Source organism: Pleurodeles waltl, chromosome 11 (genome assembly GCF_031143425.1).
Source record: "Pleurodeles waltl isolate 20211129_DDA chromosome 11, aPleWal1.hap1.20221129, whole genome shotgun sequence".
NCBI classification, from domain to species: Eukaryota; Metazoa; Chordata; class Amphibia; order Caudata; family Salamandridae; genus Pleurodeles; species Pleurodeles waltl.
Genome location: NC_090450.1, coordinates 917,600,294 through 917,624,513, shown reverse-complemented (window position 1 = coordinate 917,624,513; position 24,220 = coordinate 917,600,294). Strand labels below are relative to the sequence as shown.

The 24,220-nt window shown below is 48.0% G+C and overlaps 1 protein-coding gene across 2 annotated transcripts in view; it reads right to left on the bottom strand.

Annotated features, from left to right (window-relative positions):
• Nucleotides 1–24,220, bottom strand: part of CFAP251 (cilia and flagella associated protein 251) — a 410,814-nt gene that overhangs the window by 305,856 nt on the left and 80,738 nt on the right. For both annotated transcript variants that reach the window (XM_069214923.1, XM_069214922.1), the window contains exon 5: nt 23,768–23,877. In XM_069214923.1, coding sequence (XP_069071024.1) covers nt 23,768–23,877 — 110 coding nt within the window. The remainder of the gene's footprint in view (nt 1–23,767; nt 23,878–24,220) is intronic.

Sequence of the window (24,220 nt, the reverse complement as noted above, 5' to 3'; positions counted from 1 at the left end):
TTCCATGACAGTGGTTTTCTATGAAATCACATAGAACTGTTTTTTCTGATTTTGTGCCGTAATACTGTTTGCAGCTCTGCGGCTATGGGAACGCTCCAAAGCTCTTTTGTGGCCGCTTTCACCACCCTTCTGCCTGAGATGAGGCAGCAGGGCCAGCGTGAGCGGTCTTCTGCCACTAGAGGGTGGACGCCTCACATGTTTCCTGTTGTGGGCATTTCTCCTTGCCTCTGACACTGGGAGCGTGGTCAGGGTTTCCTGTGTGAGCCCGCCTGAGGGCCTCCGGACGTGGCAAAGAGATTCTGTGTGCCCAAACCCACCTAGAGTAAGAACACCCTAGCTGGGGCTGTATTTGTGTTTTTTGCCTGCATTGAGCATTCCTCTCACTATTGGACACCAACCCAGGCAGCAACTACGAGCCCTATCGAGACAAACGGCGTGTTGGTGTCCCAGTGAGGCTTCTCACCTCACTACTGTGTAAACTCACAAATAAATGGCACCTAGGCTATTTGTCAAAAACTCCTGTGTACACCACAGCCAAAATGGTCCTCTGTAATGATGCACGAGTTCGAGGACTCATTTGTTTAGGAGGAGTCAGTCTCATATTTTCCAATCACAGACAAGTTCTGTGAGCAGGGCTGGCTTTAGGGCAGTGCGACTGGTGTGGCCGCACTGGGTGCTGACCTGGGAAGGGGGCGCTGACCTCAGGTGGGGGCGCTGAGTTTAACAATGACGTAAGATTGAAAAATACCTGCTGTAGAGTTCCTTGTATGTTCAGCTTTCAGGCAGCAATGAAAATGTCAAGATAACTCTTGTGATTAACGTTCCCCCTAGAGAAAGATAGAGTTCCGTCTAGTGGCAGTTTTGACTTGCCATAAATTAGTGCAGAGGGTTAATACACCTACTGCAAAGAACACATTTTTGTTGGTAAAGCCAGTCTTTATCAGCGCTTTAAAATAAATGATATGGATGTGAGAAAGGGGCTATGTAGAGATGAGGCGCACTTTTGCCTGGTGGTAGTGAGGGAAAGCAAGACGGTCATGGGCGGGGGAATGGGGGTGGAGGGGAGAAAAATGATCGTCGCACTGGGCGCCACCAGCACTAAAGCCAGCCCTCACTATGAATGCTTCCATCCTCAAAACAGTCTCGGACGCAGTGACAGAAACTCCTCCAAATGGCCCAGAGGTGCCTTAAACTCCTCACACGGAGAGAAGACCTGCAAGGGACTGCCGCCCTCCAAACCCTAGGGCAGCTTGAAGCAAGACACCCGAGAACCCACACAAACGCCAGCACACCCCAGGGGTCAATGTGGATGCTTTTGCCAGGCTTAAGAGGGTATTCATGAGCCAGGCACCACCACAGACCCCCCCCTTCCCAAACCCCAGCTACTGCTGGAGCTAGGTGCACAGGAGGCCGACCAGCCTTCATCTCGCCTCCTGATACCGAGGAGTCCGCCACGAGATCTGACAGGGAAATAGAGCATGACAGGCCACGGTGACCGTCGGCATTCCCTCCCTCAAGGCAGTCTCAGACGCAGGGGGCACTTGGACAGAAACTCCTCCAAATGACCAAGAAGTGCCTTAATCCCCTGACACAGAAGGAAGACCTGCCAGGGCCTGTGGTCCACATACCTCCAGAGCAGCCTGATATGAGACACCCCAAGACTCTGCGCAAATGCTTGCACAGCCCAGGGGTAAATTTGGATGCTTCAGTCTCCTATGGGATTGTAGGAGGCTGGACTAGCTTGTAGTGAGTACCAAAGGGTACTTGCACCTTGCACCAGGCCCAGTTATCCCTTATTAGTGTATAGGGTGTCTAGCAGCATAGGCTGATAGATAATGGTAGCTTAGCAGAGCAGCTTAGGCTGAACTAGGAGACGAGTGAAGCTCCTACAGTACCACTAGTGTCATATGCACAATATCATAAGAAAACACAATACACAGATATACTAAAAATAAAGGTACTTTATTTTTATGACAATATGCCAAAGTATCTCAGAGTGTACCCTCAGTATGAGGATAGCAAATATACACAAGATATATGTACACAATACCAAAATATGCATTAATAGTATTAGAAAACAGTGCAAACAATGTATAGTTACAATAGGATGCAATGGAGACACATAGGGATAGGGGCAACACAAACCATATACTCCAAAAGTGGAATGCGAACCACGAATGGACCCCAAACCTAAGGGTCGCTGGGACTATTAGAAAATAGTAAGGGTTAGAAAAATAGCCCACCCCAAGACCCTGAAAAGTGAGTGCAAAGTGCACTAAAGTTCCCCAAAGGACATAGAAGTCGTGATAGGGGAATTCTGCAGGAAAGACACAAACCAGCAATGCAACAACGATGGATTTCCAGTCGAGGGTACCTGTGGAACAAGGGGACCAAGTCCAAAAGTCACAAGCAAGTCGGAGATGGGCAGATGCCCAGGAAATGCCAGCTGTGGGTGCAAAGATGCTGCTACTGGACAGTAGAAGCGTAGGTTTCTGCAAGAACAACAAGGGCTAGAGACTTCCCCTTTGGAGGACGGATCCCTCACGCCGTGGAGAGTCGTGCAGAAGTATTTTCCCACCGAATGACCGCCGCCAAGCCTTGCTAGCTGCAAATTGTGCGGTAAGGGTTTTTGGACGCTGCTGTGGCCCAGAAGGGACCAGGATGTCGCAAATTGCGTCAGGAGACAGAGAGGACGTCGAGCAAGACAAGGAGCCCTCTCAGCAGCAGGTAGCACCCGGAGAAGTGCCAGAAACAGGCACTACGAGGATGCGTGAAACGGATGCTCACCCGAAGTCGCACAAAGGAGTCCCACGTCGCCGGAGAACAACTTAGGAGGTCGCGCAATGCAGGTTAGAGTGCCGTGGACCCAGGCTGGACTGTGCACAAAGGATTTCTGCCGGAAGTGCACGGAGGCCGGAGTAGCTGCAAAAGTCGCGGTTCCCAGCAATGCAGTCTGGCGTGGGGAGGCAAGGACTTACCTCCACCAAACTTGGACTGAAGAGTCACTGGACTGTGGGAGTCACTTGGACAGAGTTGCTGGATTCAAGGGACCTCGCTCGTCGTGCTGAGAGGAGACCCAAGGTACCGGTGATGCAGTTCTTTGGTGCCTGCGGTTGCAGGGGGACGATTCCGTTGACCCACGGGAGATTTCTTCGGAGCTTCTAGTGCAGAGAGGAGGCAGACTACCCCCACAGCATGCACCACCAGGAAAGCAGTCGAGAAGGCGGCTGGATCAGCGTTACAGAGTTGCAGTAGTCGTCTTTGCTACTATGTTGCAGTTTTGCAGGCTTCCAGCGCGGTCAGCAGTCAATTCCTTGGCAGAAGGTGAAGAGAGAGATGCAGAGGAACTCGGATGAGCTCTTGCATTCGTTATCTAAGGAATCCCAAGAGACAGAGACCCTAAATAGCCAGAAAAGAGGGTTTGGCTACCTAGGAGAGAGGATAGGCTAGCAACACCTGAAGGAGCCTATCAGGAGGAGTCTCTGACGTCACCTGATGGCACTGGCCACTCAGAGCAGTCCAGTGTGCCAGCAGCACCTCTGTTTCCAAGATGGCAGAGGTCTGGAGCACACTGGAGGAGCTCTGGGCACCTCCCAGGGGAGGTACAGGTCAGGGGAGTGGTCACTCCCCTTTCCTTTGTCCAGTTTCACGCCAGAGCAGGGCTAAGGGGTCCCTGAACCGGTGTAGACTGGCTTATGCAGAAATGGGCACCAAATGTGCCCATGAAAGCATTTCCAGAGGCTGGGGGAGGCTACTCCTCCCCTGCTGCCTTCACACCATTTTCCAAAGGGAGAGGGTGTAACACCCTCTCTCAGAGGAAGTCCTTTGTTCTGCCATCCTGGGCCAGGCCTGGCTGGACCCCAGGAGGGCAGATGCCTGTCTGAGGGGTTGGCAGCAGCAGCAGCTGCAGTGAAACCCCGGGAAAGGCAGTTTGGCAGTACCAGGGTCTGTGCTACAGACCACTGGGATCATGGGATTGTGCCAACTATGCCAGGATGGTATAGAGGGGGCAATTCCATGATCATAGACATATTACATGGCCATATTCGGAGTTACCATTGTGAAGCTACATATAGGTAGTGACCTATATGTAGTGCACACGTGTAATGGTGTCCCCGCACTCACAAAGTCCGGGGAATTGGCCCTGAACAATGTGGGGGCACCTTGGCTAGTGCCAGGGTGCCCTCACACTAAGTAACTTAGCACCCAACCTTTACCAGGTAAAGGTTAGACATATAGGTGACTTATAAGTTACTTAAGTGCAGTGTAAAATGGCTGTGAAATAACGTGGACGTTATTTCACTCAGGCTGCAGTGGCAGGCCTGTGTAAGAATTGTCAGAGCTCCCTATGGGTGGCAAAAGAAATGCTGCAGCCCATAGGGATCTCCTGGAACCCCAATACCCTCGGTACCTTAGTACCATATACTAGGGAATTATAAGGGTGCTCCAGTAAGCCAATGTAAATTGGTAAAATTGGTCACTAGCCTGTTAATGACAATTTGAAAGAAATGAGAGAGCATAACCAATGAGGTTCTGATTAGCAGAGCCTCAGTGAGACAGTTAGTCATAACACAGGTAACACATTCAGGCACACTTATGAGCACTGGAGCCCTGACTAGCAGGGTCCCAGTGACACATACAACTAAAACAACATATATACAGTGAAAAATGGGGGTAACATGCCACGCAAGATGGTACTTTCCTACAGGGATCCAATGGGGAAACAAAACATGACAGGCCACGGCAGCTATCGGCACTCCCTCCCGCGGGGACAGCCCCAGGCAATGTGGATACCCGTGACAAGGACTCAGATATGCTGGACCCTAAAGAGCTAACGCATACGTGGCAGGCAAAATGGTTAAGCCCTGGAACAAAGAAATACACAACAGCCTGAGGGAGGGGTGCACTCGTCCATCGCTGGACCGCAAGATAGCTTTGAACTCTGAGATTGATCCTAGAATGTCTACGTTTCTAGCCAAGCACGTCAAGGACTCAAAAAAGGGAATCAACCGCTCATGGCAGTCGTATCAGGACAAACTTCTTGATGTGACAGATTCCCGGACTAAGATCCTGCATATGGAATTAGACATGAAGGTCTCAAGTGCACTAATTTCTCTTGAGATACTATCGGACTGGGCCCAAAGCACCATAAGTTTTCTGGGCAATGCCAACTACCCCATCTCTACTGAGAGGTGCAGGTCCCGTCTGATTAAAACAGACCCCAAGTTGGGGGCTTTGACAACTTCCAAGAAGGGCCAAGTTGAGCAAGGTGGGCTCTTCGGGGAGTCTCTCATAAATGAGCTCGGCACGTTTGTCTCCACCTTTAACTCTCCAGGGAAGGCACAGTCCTCAATTAAGCATATTTTTACCCTCCCGGTTTCACAGGGGTTGGCCAGGACAGGGGGCACTTGGCCGGTCCCCTCAGCTCCAATCCTCCACTAGAGGTCAGGCCTCCAAGCGGGGCCAGTGGCAAGACACTTCCCAGTTCGGGGTTTTATACCCCACCAAAGGTTATCCTCAGCACAAAGGCGGTTCCAGAGTTGGAGGCAATCCTGCCAGTGCTCAAGGTGAGTGTAACTCTCATTTCTCACAAACAACTGGAGTGCCTGTTAGCACATTTTGCGAAGAACTGGAAAGCTTAAAATTCAGATTCCTAGGTCCATTCAGGGATTCCACACAGAATTCTATGGATAACCGGTTCAACTCTACCCTCCACGACCCCAATTCTTCTCAAAGGCAGAGGCAGCACTTATCCAATTAGAGGTCAAAGAACTCCTCTCCAAAGGGGGCATCATTCCTACCACAATACAACCATTGGGATTCCTCAGCAGTCTATTCCTGGTGGAGAAATGGGATGGAGGCCGACGCTCAGTGCTAAACCTCTGTGAATTCAATGAGTGGCTGGTCTTCTGTCACTTCAAGATGGAGGGAGGGAATTAATCTCCTTCGGGACCTCTATGTCTGGATCTCAAGGACACTTACCTAAAGATCCTGATGTACCTGCCACATCATTGGTTCCTCCAGTTCCAATGGCAAGCTCAAACGTTTGACATCACAATCCTCTCTTTTGGCCTATCCTGGTGCTTCTCCAAGGTTTTAAAACCTATGGTGGAGCATTTAAGAGCTAGTGGGATAAGCATATTTGTGTACCTGGATGACATTCTCCTCATGGATCAGTGCCCACAGACACTGATGTCCCACCTGAGCAGAACAACCACTCTCCTTCAATCTCTGGGCTTTATCATTAACAAGGGGAAATCAATACTGTCTTCATCCCTGACCCTCACATTTTTGGGCTTTATGTCAAATTCAATCGAGATGAGCTCGAGATTACCATTCAGCAAGACTTCCAAAATACGACACAAGATACACAGAACCTTTCCCAAAGAGTATATATCTCTGATGCAGATAAACAGGGTAGTTCGCCTCCTATCCTCCTCTGTACAAGCCATATTTCCTGTGCCTCTCCATTACCAAAGACTATAGCTGTCTTATCTAGTTGGGTGTCTCATATACTCCCAGTCCCACTCTCAGAAGATGCAAAAGGAGAACTTCAGTGGTGGCCTGGAATGGGTGTGCTATTTTCAGCTCCCAACTGTATCTAGTGATAGAGTCCATCGCCAGTGGCACTGGCCGGGGAGCACGCTGTGGGGATTTCACCACCTGAGGCAGATGGTCAGTCGCAGATCAATCATTGCACATCAATTGCCTCAAGTTGATGGCCGGCTCCTTCGCAGTCAGATGCTGGACGAAAGTCAGTGTTGTGTCCTTTTGAAGATGGACAACATGGTGGCAGTTCGCTACACCAATCGCTTAGGAGGCACAAAGTCCAGAGCCCTCTCAGACTTGGCCCAAAATTTTGGGAATACTGTCTTAACAATTATATATCAGTGCTGGTGGAGAATCTTCTGGGCACAGCCAACCAGGTGGCATGCTGGCAGTCACGCTATCTGAGAGATGCAAGTCTTCAGCAGTTGCATCCAGCTTTGTTTCAAGCCCTCTTGGACTGCTGGGGCCTGTTCACGGCGGACCTCTTCGCGTTTTGGCTGGATCATCAAATTTCCCGGTACTCCAGCTGGAGACCAGACCCAAGTTCCAGACCTTTCGCCAAGCGCTGCGTACCTCCGCTCTACAGCCTGGGCAGACAGCATGATCAAATTATATCAGTCGGCTGAACTTGATGGTTGGGTTGGTGTAAGCACAGAAACTTGGATCCCTTGAGGGCAGATGTTGTCCACATCTTGAATTTTCTGGCCTCGCTGGCTCCAGAAAGCATGGCCTGTATATTTGTCAATACCTGTCGTTCAGCAATTTCATCAGGACACACTCATATTGGCAGTCATTTGGTGGGGGAGCACCCTCTGGTTAGCAAATTACTCAGGGGAATTTGGATGTCTCTCCTCCGGGTCCGAGATATTTGGTTCTTTGGGATGGGTTATCAAACCTTTCCTATCTTGGCCTAGTAATCGGTATCTGTCCAGGAAGGAGCTGTCTGTGAAACTTGCTACCTTGCTATGTCTTGTGTCTTGTAGAAAGGTCTCTGAAGTCAGGCCTCTGGACATTACGGGGAGAACGTTTACCCCAGACAGGATGACCTTCCTTGTATCTGGATGTACTAAATGTAACTCTCAGATTATTTCTTACTCTGCCTTTGCAGATTCTTCCATACTATGTGTGATGTGCTGTATTAAGGCATTTGAGGCCATGAAGGAGGAGGTTTGCCCCCCATTCCTTGGCGAACAACAGTTACCGATCACCATTAGGAAACCATATAAAGCACTCTCTTTTCCTACAATTGCAAGGTGGGTGCAATTGGCCATGCAAGAGGCTGGCATCTACACCAAATTGTTTGGGGCACATTCCACCACAGGAGCTATGACTTCTAAGGCCTTTGACCTTAGAGCTTGTCTGGAGGATATCTTTAATGCAGCAGACTGGTCCTCAGACTCGACTTTCAAATGGTTTTATTTCAAACAAGTCCACTACTTTACAGCTCTGTTGGTTGGCAAGCTTTAAACTAGCACATTCCTCACCTCTGCCTCTGACATAGAATGGAAAATCTCCTTGCTATTCTAATGAAAAGTTTCAGTTCTATCAAGGACACTGAGAGGAGGATTACCCCCCCACCCCTGATTGCTAGGTTAATATTCACTCACCCTACCTGAAGAGGGAAATGATCTTAGTTCATTCCAAATAAGTGTTTGAAGACTTTTCCTAAACAATGCACAATATGTCATTAATATGATTCTGTTTTGAATTTGGTATTCTAATCGCATGCACTTGGTTTATCACATCCAGTGCCGGCTTTGGTCACCGGAAGAAAGAGGTAGAGTCAACGGAGGGATATAAAGAGTGATCCCTGTTGCTGACTGGTTGAAATGAGCTTCCCAATAGTTCATGGGAAATGAAGTTGTTGTTTTGGTTTAAGACGGCTGCTGTAAAGAAGAAAGAGAATAATCCTCGTCTCTATGTCCTTAATAGAATTGGAACATACCGTTACTACAGCTAGGACATTTTTCATTCCCAGATGTTCCAAGGACTTGCTGAATTCACCTCTTTGGAATGCGGACCTATTATCTGTTCTGATCTCCAATGGCAGGCTAAATGTAGCAACCACTTTCTCCAACAACGGAGGGATCTTGTGAATGCCATTGATGTTGTCAAACAACTATCTGGTCTTTACAGAGTCCGTTAATCTCTATCACTACTAACGTCAGTCAACCATCGGGAAAATTGCCGAAGTCCAACCTGACTGATGTCCATGGAGTACTACAGGGCTCCTCTGTCACAGTGGGATCTGGGAGTTCTTCTCCTCCCATCAGCTGGCATGCCTGGCATGGCTTTACCATTTCTCCCCTGCTGCATCCAGCCTGGAAAAACCACAACTTCTCCCTAATTCATGATTTTGTCTAGGCAAAACTGGACTCTTTAGAGAGAGTTAGGCAACACAATTCTATTCACTCTCAAAAGGAGTCCATCTCCAATGGTGTTTAACTCCTCTCCCATTCTCCACAGTATAGACAGTATCAGCTTGTTGGCATGACCCCCAACAGGGGTCATGCCAACAAGGTGAGAGCCTCTGAATAACGTTTTCTAATAATGTTGTTGCATCGCTTTTACAGCTTTCTGTAGGCCGTTGTTTTCTCTTGATGCCATCACAATTCCCTCCAAGATCATGGCTTTTAAGTAGGCACTCAGAGCATCTAGATTGATACATTCTTCTGTATTGTCACTTGGTGGTGTCATTCCTCATCGGGGTGCACAGGGTTCCTCAACAAGTAGCCCGCCAGTTTGCTGGTGCTCTACTTGTAGATAACTGTGAAGGCATACTGCTGGAGATGATAGACAGATAAGAGGCACTCGTTCAGTAAACACTTGTATAACAGAACACCATGCTATGTGTCTTTAGGATGGTGTAAGATATGAACAAAATAACTGAAGAGGCGAAGCAGTCTCTAATTCAGTTCCAAAACTCTTGAACTTTAATGTTAATGTCCAAATTCAATCCTTTCAGTTACTCAGCAACACTGCCATGAATCATAGTCTTGATATTTCTTTGTTCCAATCAAACCCAACAGCCAACACGTGTTTTGTCCAGGGGAAACCCCATCGACTGTTTACTGAACAAGTGCCTCTTATCTGTCTATTAACTATTATCTGTTTGGCTTGCCACACAGTTGGGGATCAGGGGTGTGGTCCTCCAAGAGTGCACTGTGTGATAATTTATGTTAAGGACTCATACTTACCTCGTAGCCTTGGGCACCATTCTTTCCCTCAAACAACACCCGTTCTAATTAGGAATCTTTATACTGCTGGAGAGGCACTATCCACCTCTCACTCCTTAGCTGGGGATGCTGCGCTGTTGCAGCAAACAGGTGAACTAGCAGCCTGTGGACCGTGACAACTCTGAACTCTTTTTTGTGGAGCTACAGATGGAAATAGTGGCATCCCCACTTGATGATGATGGCTTCCCTCTCTATCTAAAAAGGCCTGTTTCAGTGTTAGTTTGAGCCCTGCTGGCAAATGCGGGTGGATTCCATACTCCTTGTTTGTGTTCCTGGACAAGGACAGCACCAAACCTAAAAACGCTTGTATCTACAATGAGGTTTGTGTTTTGAGGGAGTCAAATTAGGACATCATGGTGTCATGTAGTAGTTCTTACTTGATGATGTCATATGCCTCGTCCACCTAGGCATTCCGCTTCTACTTTACATTCTTCTTTGTTAGCATTCTCAGGGGTTTTCAACGCAGTTAGGAGATTGAGGACAAACCTGCCACAGTACGTGGCCATACTTCTGTGGCATTCAGGGAGGTAGGAGCTTTTTGGATGCATCTGATTTGCATGGATCCACGTTCAGGCCTTCTTTGGAGAATGCCTAACCAAGGAATTGGGCCAGCTCGCTCCCATGGGAGTAAGACCCCGTACAAAAGCGAGCGCTCTGGTTGCCAGCAACATGAAAAAAATGTTGCTGGCAGCCATTACAGAACTTGGGGATTCAGGGCCTGATTTAGATATTGGCGGATAGGACATAAAGGAACTTAGATTTCGGCAGACAGGATATCAATCACTGCTGTGACGGAGTAACCCGTCCACCAATATCTAAATCAGGCCCTAATTCCCCTGTCCTGAAATTTAAAAATAAATAGTATAAGGGCGCATGATAAGGATACCCTAACCCCCTAGGCCCTATGCGGGGACCCATAGGGACCACCCAGGGCTAAAAAAAGAAAAAACAATTCTTCAAAAAATTATGCAATTCAATGAGACTCTCAGGATCAAAAAAAAAAATGGCAGCTGGGCTGCACTCATTAATTCTGTCATAGGGAGCCCACTACTGGGGCTGTATTCATTAAAGCGAGGGGGCTGCATGCTCCACTCCCTGAGCCACCAGAGGACCCGGGGAGTTCACCCCCGGGGCAGAAATTTGTTTTTATGGGGTGGGTGGCCGATTGACTTCCCTCCCCAATCCCCCGGAAGCCTTGGGGGGCCCATCCCTGGGGCTGAAATGTGTTTATCTGGTGAGGGGAGCTATGCAGCCCCCTCCTCAAGCCTCGAGAGGCCCGGGGGAACCCACCCCAAGGGTCGAAGATACTTTGTATGGGGAGGAATGCTGTGAAGCCCCCCTCTCAAGCCTCAAAAGGCCCCAGGGGAACCCACCCCAAGGCTGAAATTAAACAAAATTCGTAGGGGGCCTTGCAGGCCCCTCATCGAGACTCAAAAGCTCCCTGGGAGCCCACCCGGGCCAAAATGTAACAAAATGGGGAGGGGGCTGCACAACCTCCCTCCCTGAGCCATTAATGGCCTGGGGTCCCCATTCTTCTGGTCCGGCTCACAAGCTATGTCCCAGGGAGCTGGCACTCAGGACATAGCAGTTTCCCTGCCTGCACTGGCGCAGGCAGGGAAACCTGTGTTTGCTGTCACTTGGCAGGAGCATTTTCCAAACTCCTGTCGAGCTGGAGCAAACAGCACGTCCACATCCAGTGGGTGGGAGCTTTGAAAATGCTCCCGCCATTTGGGAGGGGACTTTGAGTTGTTTCTCTGCCTGCACGTAAGCAGGCAGGGAAAGAGATCAAAATATTGTTCTCACCAAGCCCCTGGTCCGCATCACAGTCAATGGTATTGCATCTCCAATATTCTGGCTCCAGCGAGGCACCCAACAGGGTTGTCTGCTCTCACCACTAATATTCACTCTTTCCCTGCATCCTTTGTCAACCTGGATTAGGCAGGATTCTTTGATCCATGGTTTATGATGGTCAGAAGACAGGGAGGTTAGGATCTCACTCTACACCAATGATATCTTGCTTTATGTCTCCTATCCATCCCTATCTGTGAACAGAATAATGCACATACTTGCACAGTTTGGTGCCTACTCTAGACACACCATTAACTGGCAGAAAAGCCTGATCTATGTGCTCCATGGTGAAACGCCACAAATACCACAGGATTGTGGGTTAAGGGTGGTACAGGATGGATTCTGGTATGTGGAAATCTATGTTACAGGTGAGCCCAGTGAATTCTACACCAATAACTTAGCACCACACCTCACCTGTCTCAAGCAAGATGTTCAACATTGGAGGGCATTACCTCCTTCACCTCTAGGCCACCCAGCCCTATTTAAAATAATGTCCCTCCCTCGCTTCCTCTACATGCTCCAAAACACCCCATACCCAATCCCAGACACCTATTTCAAAGAAATTAAGGGAGAGGTGAGAGTGCTACTTTGGAATGGTGCACAGCTGCGAATTGCCATTTGTAAACTCAAAAACTCCTGGTATGAGGGGGAAATCGCCCTTGCAGACGTTCAGATGTATTACTGGGCTACTCAACGAATGACAGGACATTATTGGATGCACCTCCAAGAAACAGAACCTGCTCTTCAGATGGACAGGTGGATAATGCACCTCAGGGGCTATTTAAGAGCCCAGTATGGCAGTAAGCACCCCTCCACCTATACAGGCCCTACGGCTACCACCCTAGAGATATGGCATTCTGTGTTGTAAGCAATGGGTTGGCACAATAAGATAAAGCAGGCCACCCCCCTATGGGACACAGTTAGCTTAGGCACCCTGGGGACACAACAAAGATTTGCAAAGAGGAATCTCATAGGCCTTTTTATGGTAGGAGACTTGTGGACATAGGGTAAAATTCTCTCTTTTTTGGATCTACAAGCTGGGTACCACCTTGCAGAAATGTATCACTACCTCCAAATACGTCATGCATTACAACAAGCTTTACCCCCCCCCCTCAACATTGCACTTTAGGAAGCATCCTCCCTCGAAAGTGTGCTACTCGACACATACATGCCCCGCAAAGCCATCTCTCTTACATACAAAAAACTCATCAACTACATGCCCGGGATTCTGACCTACCTAATGGAACAATGGGGAAAAGACCTACACATCCTAGATGACTATCAATGACAAGAAGCACTGGAATACCCCAAAGAAGTTGCTATAAAATGTGCTTTTGCCTCATACAACGTATAATCCTGCAGAGGGCATACTATTCTTGCACTGCATTGACAAATATGGGGAAAGCAACAGACAACAGCTGCTGTAGACAGTGTGGCCAACTGGGAACTTTTTTCACATTTTGTGGAGCTGTCATGGGGTGCAACAGTATTGGCGTAAAGTACTTGAAATTATTTCCACTGTGAGTGGCCATTTGCTAGACCTCGATGCGAAATGGTGCCTTCCTAACTTCTGGACTCCACAGACCTGTCTAGAATGGAATAAATGTGGGTTACACTGGGCCTGATGGGTGCAAAACGCAACATTGTGCGATGCTGGGAGGCTGGAGAGCCACCCCACTTGAGAGACTGGAAGAGGGACCTTGACTGGTGCATGCTCGCAGAAAAGGTTGTGTATGAGAGGAGAGGTTGTCCCCAAAAATGGACTAAGATATGGACAACAATTATGGTATACTTATAGGGGTGAATTCATTACCACTGTTGTTGCAAGAATGTCATTGATGCTGCAGTTTTTTTTCAACTAATGTTACAGAGTTGATTACCTATGGTTGAAATAATAAAAGTAGCTTAAAAAAAAAAAAATATATATATATATATATATATATATATATATATATATATATATATATATATATATATATTGCTCCCTGCAGGCGTGTGCCAACTTACGCTGTATGCAGGGAGCCAACCGGGGCTCCCTGCAGGCGGGTGCCAACTTACGCTGTATGCAGGGAGCCAACCGGGGCTGAGGGGGCCTTGGTGCTCCCCCCCATGGCCTCCAACAAGAGTCTGGTGGGTGTCTTGGGCGAGCACCATGGCACCCATCTTTGGATTTGAGGGTCCCAAACCGCCTCCCCCTAAAAATAACACCGGGCCCCAGGGGATGGCGACTCTTGGGTAAAAATGTAACTTGTTCGCTTGCAGGTCATGCAACCTGCAAGCAAAGAATACTAGGCCTAGATCTTATACTATGTGGCAGCCCAGCAATGTTCTTTCTCCCTCTGTGGTGACATGAAAATGGGTCGGTGTCTCAACATCTCCATTGCAGACAGTTACATCGATGATGCCTGGCAGCGTAAGGGGCTGTTGTCCACCGTATACATAGAACTGGTGCACATCAGGACTAAGGGGAGGGCTGTAGGATTCAATACCATTTAATGTTCAGCAGGTTTATGGACGCCTGTCACAAATAGTGCTCTCACTGGAGTGCCGGTGATGGTTATTTAGCAAATGGGATGGGATTTCCCTTCAATTCTTAACTTGCTTGGCATGTGAAACTAAAATCTTCTATTCACCATCGTCAAATTGCTTTGTCTGTCTGGCATCATGTCTCTGTGGGTGTTGGGCTGTTCTTTCTCATTCATTGTTAGCTGTTGTAAAGCTGAGGTGATGTGTTGCCGCCCTGGGTTTTACTGTCCTTGTTCTCCAGTTATGCACACTCAGGCAAAGTGGTTTGCCTTCCCACATTTGGAGCATGTCTTTCCCTGGGCTGAACACACTACCTCTTCCTTGACTGACGTTGCTCTCAGAAAGCACTTGGTTTGCTGGTCTACTGGCTAGGGCCACTTCCATTTCTTCTGCCCAGCTGTTAGACAGTTCATGGAATCTGTCTATGATTAGTATGTCTTTCAACTTGATTCCAGGTTGGCGCAGTATCAGACATCTCAGAACCGATGATCTACATCCTTGAATGACTTGAGTTCTGACTTCCTTCTTTTGGTTATCGCCAGTGCAGCGCTAATCAACTCTCTCAGACATGTATAAAATCCATCTATCATTTCTCCTTCTTTTTGTGGAGCCTGTCACTCATAGTCTGGATTAAGCGGCAGGTGAAAGTAATCACTCTGTGCTGGAACCTCTGATTCGCCCCTGTCCAAGGGAGATTCTCAAACAGATTACATATTTCTTCGCCTAGGAAGTGCAGCAAAAGGGACATCTTCGCTCTGTCACCAGTTTCTCACGTGGCCCTGAAATGCTTGCTGACTGGACCAACCATGTCTACCACTGTGGGGCTGCTGTTGCAGGATTTATCATTTCAGTAAATGGAGGTAGTGCTGTCATGGATAAGTGTGCGGCACCCCCCCCACCACATGTTTTGCAGATTAGCTTTGTATGGCAGTGGTGGATTTAACGTTGGTGTCCCTTGCTGCTCATCAGCCATGCTCAGGGACCGCTGAACTTATTTCTGTGTGCCTCATGGTTCTGGCTGTGCAGGATTGATGAGGCATTGCTGTGACAGCGGTTGACTTCGGGGTAGAGCACTTAGGGTACCTACAATGTTCTTAACTATTTTCAAGTACCCCACCCTTCCCAGTTCAGTCCACCCCACTCCAATCCAATAACCCCTCCCCAATGCAATCAACCCTACTCCAATCCACCCACTCTAATCGACCCCGCTCCAATCCAATCCAACACACCCCACTCCAATCCACGCCATCCCACTGCAGCCCACCACACCCCAACCCACCCTATTTCAAACCACCCCACTCCAATCCACCTCACTCCACCCCACCCCAATCCACCCCACTCACTCCAACCCACTCTACTCCAGTTCAACCCACTGTCTCCCAATCCACCTCACCTGATCTCAGTTCAGTCCACCCCACTCCAATCCATCCAGCCCACCCTACTCCAATCCACTCCACCCCAATCCACCCAATTCCAATCCAGTCCAACTCATTCCAAACCAATTCGCCCCACTCCAGTCCAATCCACCCTACTCCAGTCTAATATACCCCACTCCAATCTTGTGAATCTAATCCTCCCCACTCCAATCTAATCCACCCCACTACCTCAGTCCACTCGAACACACTCTGCCCTATTCCACCCACTCCAGTCTACGCCACACTATCTGCCACTGAACTCTACTCCTTTCTACTCAACTCTACGACACACTTCTCCCCTACTCCACTCTATGACACTCCAACAAATCAACTCTACAACACTCTACTCCCCACTCCACTTGACTCTCCACGCCATTAACATTTAGCCATACTGAACAGCAGCCACACTGGTGTGCAACATGGCAAAACACATTGCCAAAGTCAATAGCTCTTGTATAGGTGAGACCTATTGGCTTTGCCAATGCTTATTTTACTTTTCTCCTACAGATGGAAGTCTAATGGGCGGGTTGGCTGAGCGGGCAGGAGCTTCAACTGGCAGGACCTAATTTCTATGAGAGGGGACTCCCCTTCAAATCCCGTCCTCCCTTGCCACTGTAATTTTTGGGGATTTTCGGGGGCCTATGCGGGTCTACGCAGCTAGAGTGCCAGCATGAATACACCCAACACGGGATCTGCAATCTGGGAGTGATACCCATGCTCCCCGTTATTGAACTCTTCAGCCACGCCTGGCCATCTGGGTATGTGCAACATCTAGAGCAGGGGTCTTCAACCTGGGGGGTGGGTCCCCCTAGGAGGGGCCTCAAATGATCCAAAGGGGGGCACCATGCTGTGGCCCAAAAAAAGCATTATTATGTTAATAGCAGGGCTTTGTTTTAAGCTGAAAAAAAATAGCAGCAGCAAACAGATCTGACACGGGCCATCACCAACATGTTTTGTCATTTATATCCAAGCTGGGAGTATGTGTCAAATGGGAAGGTACTCCAAATACTGTTTGTAAGGAAATGGCTCCCTGTTGCAGTTACGCCCCCACTTTTTGCCTGATACTGATGCTGACTTGACTGAGAAGTGTGCTGGGACCCTGCTAACCAGGCCCCAGCACCAGTGTTCTTTCACCTAAAATGTACAATTGTTTCCACAATTGGCACACCCCTGGCACACAGATAAGTCCCTTGTAAAAGGTTCCAGTGGTACCAAGGGCCCTGTGACCAGGGAAGGTCCCTAAGGGCTGCAGCATATGTTGTGCCACCCTAAAGGACCCCTCACCTAACACATGCACACTGCCATTGTAGATTGTGTGTGTTGGTGGGGAGAAACAGGCAAAGTCGACATGGCATCCCCCTCAGTATGCCATGCCCACAAAATACTTATTTATAGGTAAGGTAAGTCACCCATCTAGTAGGCCTTACAGCCCTAAGGCAGGGTGCACTATACCACAGGTGAGGGCATAGCTGCATGAGCAATATGCCGCCACAGTGTCTAAATCCATTCTTAGACATTGTAAGTAGTGTGGCCATATTAAGTATATGGTCTGGGAGTTTGTCAAAAACAAACTCCACAGCTCCATAATGGCTAAACTGAATACTGGGAAGTTTGGTATCAAACTTCTCAGAATAATAAACCCACACTGATACCAGTGTTGGATTCATTACAAAAATGCACACAGAGGGCATCTTAGAGATGCCCCCTGTATTTTACCCAATCCTTCAGTGCAAAACTGACTGGTCTGTGCCAGCCTGCTGCTGAGAGACGAGTTTCTGACCCCTTGGGGTGAGAGCCTTTGTGCTCTCTGAGGCCAGAAACAAAGCCTGCACTGGGTGGAGATGCTTAACACCTTCCCCCTGCAGGAACTGTAACACCTAGCAGTGAGCCTCAAAGGCTCAAGCTTTGTGTTACAATGCCCCAGGGCACTCCAGCTAGTGGAGGTGCCCGCCCCCTGGACACAGCCCCCACTTTTGGGGGCAAGTCCAGGGGAGATAATGAGAAAAACAAGGAGGAGTCACCCACCAGTCAGGACAGCCCCTAAGGTGTCCTGAGCTGAGGTGACCCCTGCCTTTAGAAATCCTCCATCCTGATTTGGGGGAATTCCCCCAATAGGAATAGGGATGTGCCCCCCTTCCCTCAAGGAGGAGGCACAAGGAGTGTGTAGCCACTCTCAAGGACAGTAGACATTGGCTACTGCCCCCAGACCTAAACACACCCCTAAATTCAGTATTTAGGGGCACCCCAGATCCCAGGAAATTAGATTCCTGCAACCTTAACAAGAAGAAGGACTGCTGACCTGAAGCCCTGCAGTGAAGACGGAGACGACAACTGCTTTGGCCCCAGCCCTACCGGCCTGTCTCCCAACTTCGAAGAAAACTGCAACAGCAACGCATCCAACAGGGACAAGCGACTTCTGAAGCCTCAGAGGACTGCCCTGCAACCAAGGACCAAGAAACTCCTGTGAACAGCGGCCCTGTTCAACAATCTGCAACTTTCTTGCAACAAAGAAATGACTTTGAAGACTTCACGTTTCCTGCCGGAAGCGTGAGATTTTCCACTCTGCACCCGACGCCCCCGGCTCGACCTGCGGAAAACCAACTCTACAGGGAGGACTCCCGGGCGACTGCGAGCCAATAAGTAGCCAGAGACGACCCCCCTGAGCCCCCACAGCGACACCTGCAGAGGAAATCCAGAGGCTCCCCCTGACCATGACTGCCTGTAACAGGGGACCCGACACCTGGAACCAACACTGCACCCGCAGCCCCCAGGACCTGAAGGAACCGAACTCCAGTGCAGGAGCGACCCCCAGGCGACCCTCTGTGTAGCCCAGGTGGTGGCTACCCTGAGGAGTCCCCCCTGTGCCTGCCTGCATCGTTGAAGAGACCCCCGGGTCTCCCCATTGCTTTCTATATGAAACCAGACACCTGTTTGCACTCTGCACCCGGGTGCCCCTGTGCCGCTGAGGGTGTACTTTCTGTGCCTGCTTGTGTCCCCCCCTGTGCCCTACAAAACCCCCCTGGTCTGCCCTCCGAGGACACAGGTACTTACCTGCTGGCAGACTGGAACCGGGGCACCCCTGTTCTCCATTGAAGCCTACGTGTTTTGGGCACCTCTTTGACCTCTGCACCTGACCAGCCCTGAGCTGCTGGTGTGGTAACTTTGGGGTTGCCTCGAACCCCCAACGGTGGGCTACTTTGGACCCAACTTTGAGACTTGTAAGTGTTTTACTTACCTGCAAACTTAACCTTTACTTACCTCCCCCAGGAACTGTTGATTTTTGCAGAGTCCACTTTTAAAATAGCTTATTGCCATTTTTGTCAAAACTGTACATGATATTGTGATTATTAAAAGTTCCCAGAATACCTGAGTGAAATTCCTTTCATTTGAAGTATTACTTGTAAATCTTGAACCTGTGGTTCTTAAAATAAACTAAAAAAAATATTTTTCTATATAAAAACCTATTAGCCTCGAGTAAGTCTTTGAGTGTGTGTTCCTCATTTATTGCCTGTGTGTGTACAACAAATGCTTAACACTACCCTCTGATAAGCCTACTGCTCGACCACACTACCACAAAATAGAGCATTAGCATTAGAATTATCTACTTTTGCCACTATCTTACCTCTAAGGGGAACCCTTGCACTCTGTGCACACTATTTCTTACTTTGAAATAGTATATCCAGAGCCAACTTCCTACGCTGTTCAAAACTCTTATCCCACCCCCACTTTTAAAAATCACCCTGTGGATACTTTTACACGTCAGTAAGGCCTGCCTGACCAGAACAGTATGTGTGGCATCAACTTAACATCAATGTTTAAATAAGTGTAGACATTTTCAAACATTGCCAATTTAAAAGAATAATTGTGAAAAATATGGAGGGGGGACCTGATTATTTTTTTCCACTGGGGGCAGTAAAATGTTTGAAGACCACTGGTCTAGAGCCTCTGGCGTAGGTGCCATGAGGCTCCCTACAGTGAATTATATTGCAGGAAAATGACTGGGAATCATGCTGTAACCGATGGAGTAAATTTTTATTCAGTATGTTATATCTTTTAGAGGAAAGCCAATCTCAGACTAGGTGATATTTATCACAACTGGAAAATATCTCCCTTCCCGACTTATTGGGATTTATTGCACATGGAAATTTCCACCCCTGTTCAACTACACTTAGAAAGGTGGCCAAAGTGTGGTAGTTTTCAAAAAGTCAAGAAGTGGAAAAGCAAGACCCTAATTAAAAGTGCCCTGGAGGGTTATTCAATAATTCCTGTACCCGGTCAAATCTGTTACCCTATGGTTTGGACTGCCCCGGGTGCCATAGTATTTTCAGTTTCAATTGGTGAATGACATGCCGATTTGGTGTTTTTCACCTTAAAACCGCATGTTCCATCATCTAACGGCATTTTTGCCATATTAAATTTTAGCAGATTTGAAATATGAAAAATTATCTGTGTGCGCAGATGCGTACTTAATCACGCCTAGTAATTATTGAGTGCGGTAAGTTCAGCATCACTTTTAATTGAATTGCCATCTCTTCCAAACTGGTGTTTGCTCAGAGATCATAAAAAACGGAGTACTCGTAACCAGGCCTATAAACTCAGGTGTGTTGAACAGGGAGACTGGAGAGTTAAACAGTACAAGACAAAAACTAAGAACGTTAATGGCAGATCTTAAGAGAGGCAAGGGTGTTATCTGGTTGGTTTCAGGCTCTGAACCTGCACCATGCATAACTGGCTGTTGAGGGAAGATTTGTGTGGGCAGAAATGGTAACAGTTTCTGTTGCTGAAAGAAATCCAACAGTTGTGGAGCCTGTGTGTGGACACAATGCCATCTTAAAGATTTTTTGTGGTTTTGGGCAAAACATATGTTGGGTCTCCTGCTTAGAACAACTTTGAATTTGGCAACCATGAACAGCTAATTCAAGCACTTTTGATGCCAAACAATGTTGAATTATAAATGTAACTTTCAGAAACACAGGCAGACAAAAGCTTAAAGAACCTCAACCTGCTCAGCATAGTGCCAGCCAAAGAATAACCTTGTTGGGATCTGTGTAATTCACACCACCCTGGACTCCCCTGGGTGTTTAGTTTTCAGAAATGTCCGGGTTTGGTAGGTTTCACAAGAAAGCATGAGCAAGTATTGATAAAGCTGTTTATGGTTGGATCTATATTTAATGTGGTCTTGCAACAATACCATTTGACACACTGCTCTGAAGATGTTCACCCTTCCATCTGGTGAAATGTGATTATTTTCTCTTTTATATTCTTCCCCTGCCTTGTCTCTCCTCTCCTCTTTCTTTGTTTACACTTCTATGGCTAGACCGTGATCCCTGACACTTCTGAGCTAAGGTAATGGGAGATCCCAGCAGAAAGAAGTACAGAAAACTAAATAGAATAGTGAAGCAAGAGAGATGAAGTAGAGGGAGAAGGGAAGGAGAAATCAAGATTATATAGGGGTAAGCGAGATACAAAGGCTTATGAGGTAAGGGGAGAAAGTTGAGGCTGTCGAATAGACAGACACAGAAAGGTAGAAAAAAGAAGAGGTGTGTAGAGAAATAGTAGCAGAGAAATTGATGAGATCATATCGGCAAAAGAGTATAGAGGCAGAGAGAATGGTAGAGAGAGGTGAAAGGTAGAAGAACAAGTTACTTACCTTCAGTAACAAATTATCTAGTAGAGACTCTATCTAGCTGGGTTTGCCCTATTCACAGGAGCCCCTGTGCTGGGTTTGGACCACATTCCCAGAAGGGCTTCATTGAAGGGTAACATTGGCTCCGATGTAGCAACCCCTGGCTGAAGCACATCCGTCCGGAGATTAGTCCTGACTGGCACCGTAGGCAAGTCTAGGTCCAAGACCTCAGCTGCCCTATGCACCACCATAGCAGAAGATGCCCCCTTCTCCGTAGCCACAGTGGGAGGAGAGAGCATGCGAGTATCTGGAGAAGTGTCCAGTCCACTGGCTTCTCCTAGATCCGCATACCAGTCCTCATGCTCCAATCCATATTTCAAAGGGTCCTCTGGCCACTCCCACTCCTCACCTGTGCCTGGCTGTTCCAAATAAGCCTCAGGCACTGATCTGGGCCTAATTGGCGCCGTAGAAGTCAGAATTTGCGTTGTACAACATCATTCCGGCTCTGGATCATCCGGAATGATGATGGGACTACCACCACCAGTGGGCACCAGTGGTGTTGGAAGTGTCGATGTCAGGCCCAGCGCCGGAGGAGGTTGACTGTGAGAACCCAGCGCCGGTCCGGATCCACTATTGGATCCTGGGGTCCCCAAGGGCGCCGTGGCCAAAGCCGTCGCCGTCAAATCCAATGGGGCCTCTGCTGACCCTGCGGGGCCCGAAGACCCACCCAAGGGTGCAGCCCGCTCAAAAACAAGGCGCATAGCCTCGTAAAATTCCTTAATTTGAGCAGGGATCGCTCCGGTTCCCGGAAAGGGGGAAAGACGCAAAGTTGACCCTGGCGACGGCTCCCTGGAGCCACGCTCGGAACGTCGACGACGGGCATGGCAAAGTCGAAGTCCACTTTTTGTGCCTCTTACCTGAATGCCCCGATGACCTTGAATGTGAGGAAGATGACTTGGGGCTCCTGGAGTGGTGCTGCGACCTCCTCCAAGAGCGGGACTGTGATCTCCTCTGAGTCGCGCCGACCGAAGATGGCTGCTGGGCAGCTAGAAGTTTGAGAGATCTCTCTCTCAAGGCCTTCGGAGCCATGGACCGACAGTCGGAGCACGACTTTGCACTGTGGTCCTTTTTGAGGCACCAGAGACAAATTTGGTGTGGATCAGTGACCGACATGGCACGATGACAAACGCCACACGGTTTGAATCCAGTTTTACTTGAATTCATTCACAGAGACAATCTAAAAAGTCTTCGCCGAAATGTCAAAAAAAGGGTAGCTCTATCCGGACCTGCGCTTAACCGGCGCAGAAGGATAAGAACTGACGTACGCGCACCGGGGTGGTGCCTATATAGAAGACCGTGACATCGCAGACAGCACCAACGACGCCACGCAGAGCCGGATGACACAAATGGAACTGAACAACGCCACCCGACGGTGCGCACAGGGTACTGCTCAGCAGAAAAAATTTCGGAATCGAAGCTGACGCCAGGGAATTCTAAGGTAAGGAATCTGCAGCTAGAAGTATCTATCAGATAGAGATGGTAAATATACATTGATCAAACAGTGAGAGAGAGAGGGAAAGATGTAGAGACAGGTGAAGTAGAGAAATGTGTAAGGAGTTACAGAGAGAGGGGAGGCAGAGAAGGTGAAACAGACAAGGCATACCAAAGAGATGAGAGAGAGGAGGTAATGATAAAAATTGAAATGGGTAGATCTAGTGAGAAAGGTGTTGAGAGAGGAGTAAATTGCTGAGATATGAGACAGAGGAAACAGGGGCAAAGAGAAAGTGGGAGGTGGAGAAGGGAGGCAGCAAACTAATAACTTGGATTGAGCAGTTAGGTATGGAGAAGGAGAGAGGTGTCGTAGAGATTGAAAAAGCAGAGACAGAAGGCAGATTTATAGAGAAATTAGGTAGAGACAGCAGGCTGGAAAAGAGTTAGCAAGTCATGAGTTAGAGAGAGAAGGATAATACACTGGAGAGGTGAAGTGGATGGAGAAAAGATACTGAAAGGTGATTTGGAAACAGACCATTGAGTTGCAGAGATAAGGATAAGGTAGAGCAACAACTGAGGTGAAGCAAGGGGGCAGAGAGGTAGAGATCTAGAGATAGGCCTAGAGACTGGTAAAAAGGCAAAGGCATGACATTAAGGTTAAGAGAGGTAGAGGAGAATGAGTTGTATATTGAGACAGGTGTGATAGACGAAGGTGAGGGAAAGAGCTAAGATTGGGACTATGGTTAGAAATATTGGTAAATCGAAATAAACGAGGTAGAAGAGGTGATGTGAAGTAAGGAGAGAGGCATGAGACAGGTATATTCTTTTTAAACGTAAGTGTTTGCAGCTGCCCAAGAGTGTGAGTGTTAAGACCTTGCATGCCCAGCTATCAAATTAAAACATAATCTGTTTTTTATGTGCCTGTATGGTTGGACTTCTTTTTCCTGGCAACTTTAAAATAAGCCCCTCCAGAAAGTGGGAGCCTTAGGTAATTACACACTTTGCCAACACTTTAAACTTTTGCATCTAAAGGAGAGGATAGCTATATTTAGATTATGTCCAAAATCACCACATACCCTGAAAAAGTGTCCCAGATTATAATGAGACTTTCTGGTCCTTTGTCAGCTGTTGCAATCCACCGCCTGTCTTCACTTACACAAACACAGGATATGGAGCTACAATGGCCCTAGGAAACACAGAAACATTCCTTGTCAATACAATCAAATTAATTTAACCTGTGTTATTTTACAGTACCAAAGAGAGCAAGTGCCAGTATTAGAGTCAGTTTTACATTTTATGCCATTTTATAATCAGTTGCAACAAACAAGGTGAGAGAAAGCATACTTGAATTAAATTCAGTCACTGACGATCACTCAGGCCATTGATCATTCAGGGCTGCATTCCAGAATATTGTTTTTTGCTCACTATGCCACTGTAGACAGAGATCTGTCATATGCAAATCAGTCTGGGTCGGGCTCCAATAGAAGCAGACTAATTCAAAGTACCAGGCCAGATTCCTTCCAGATGGG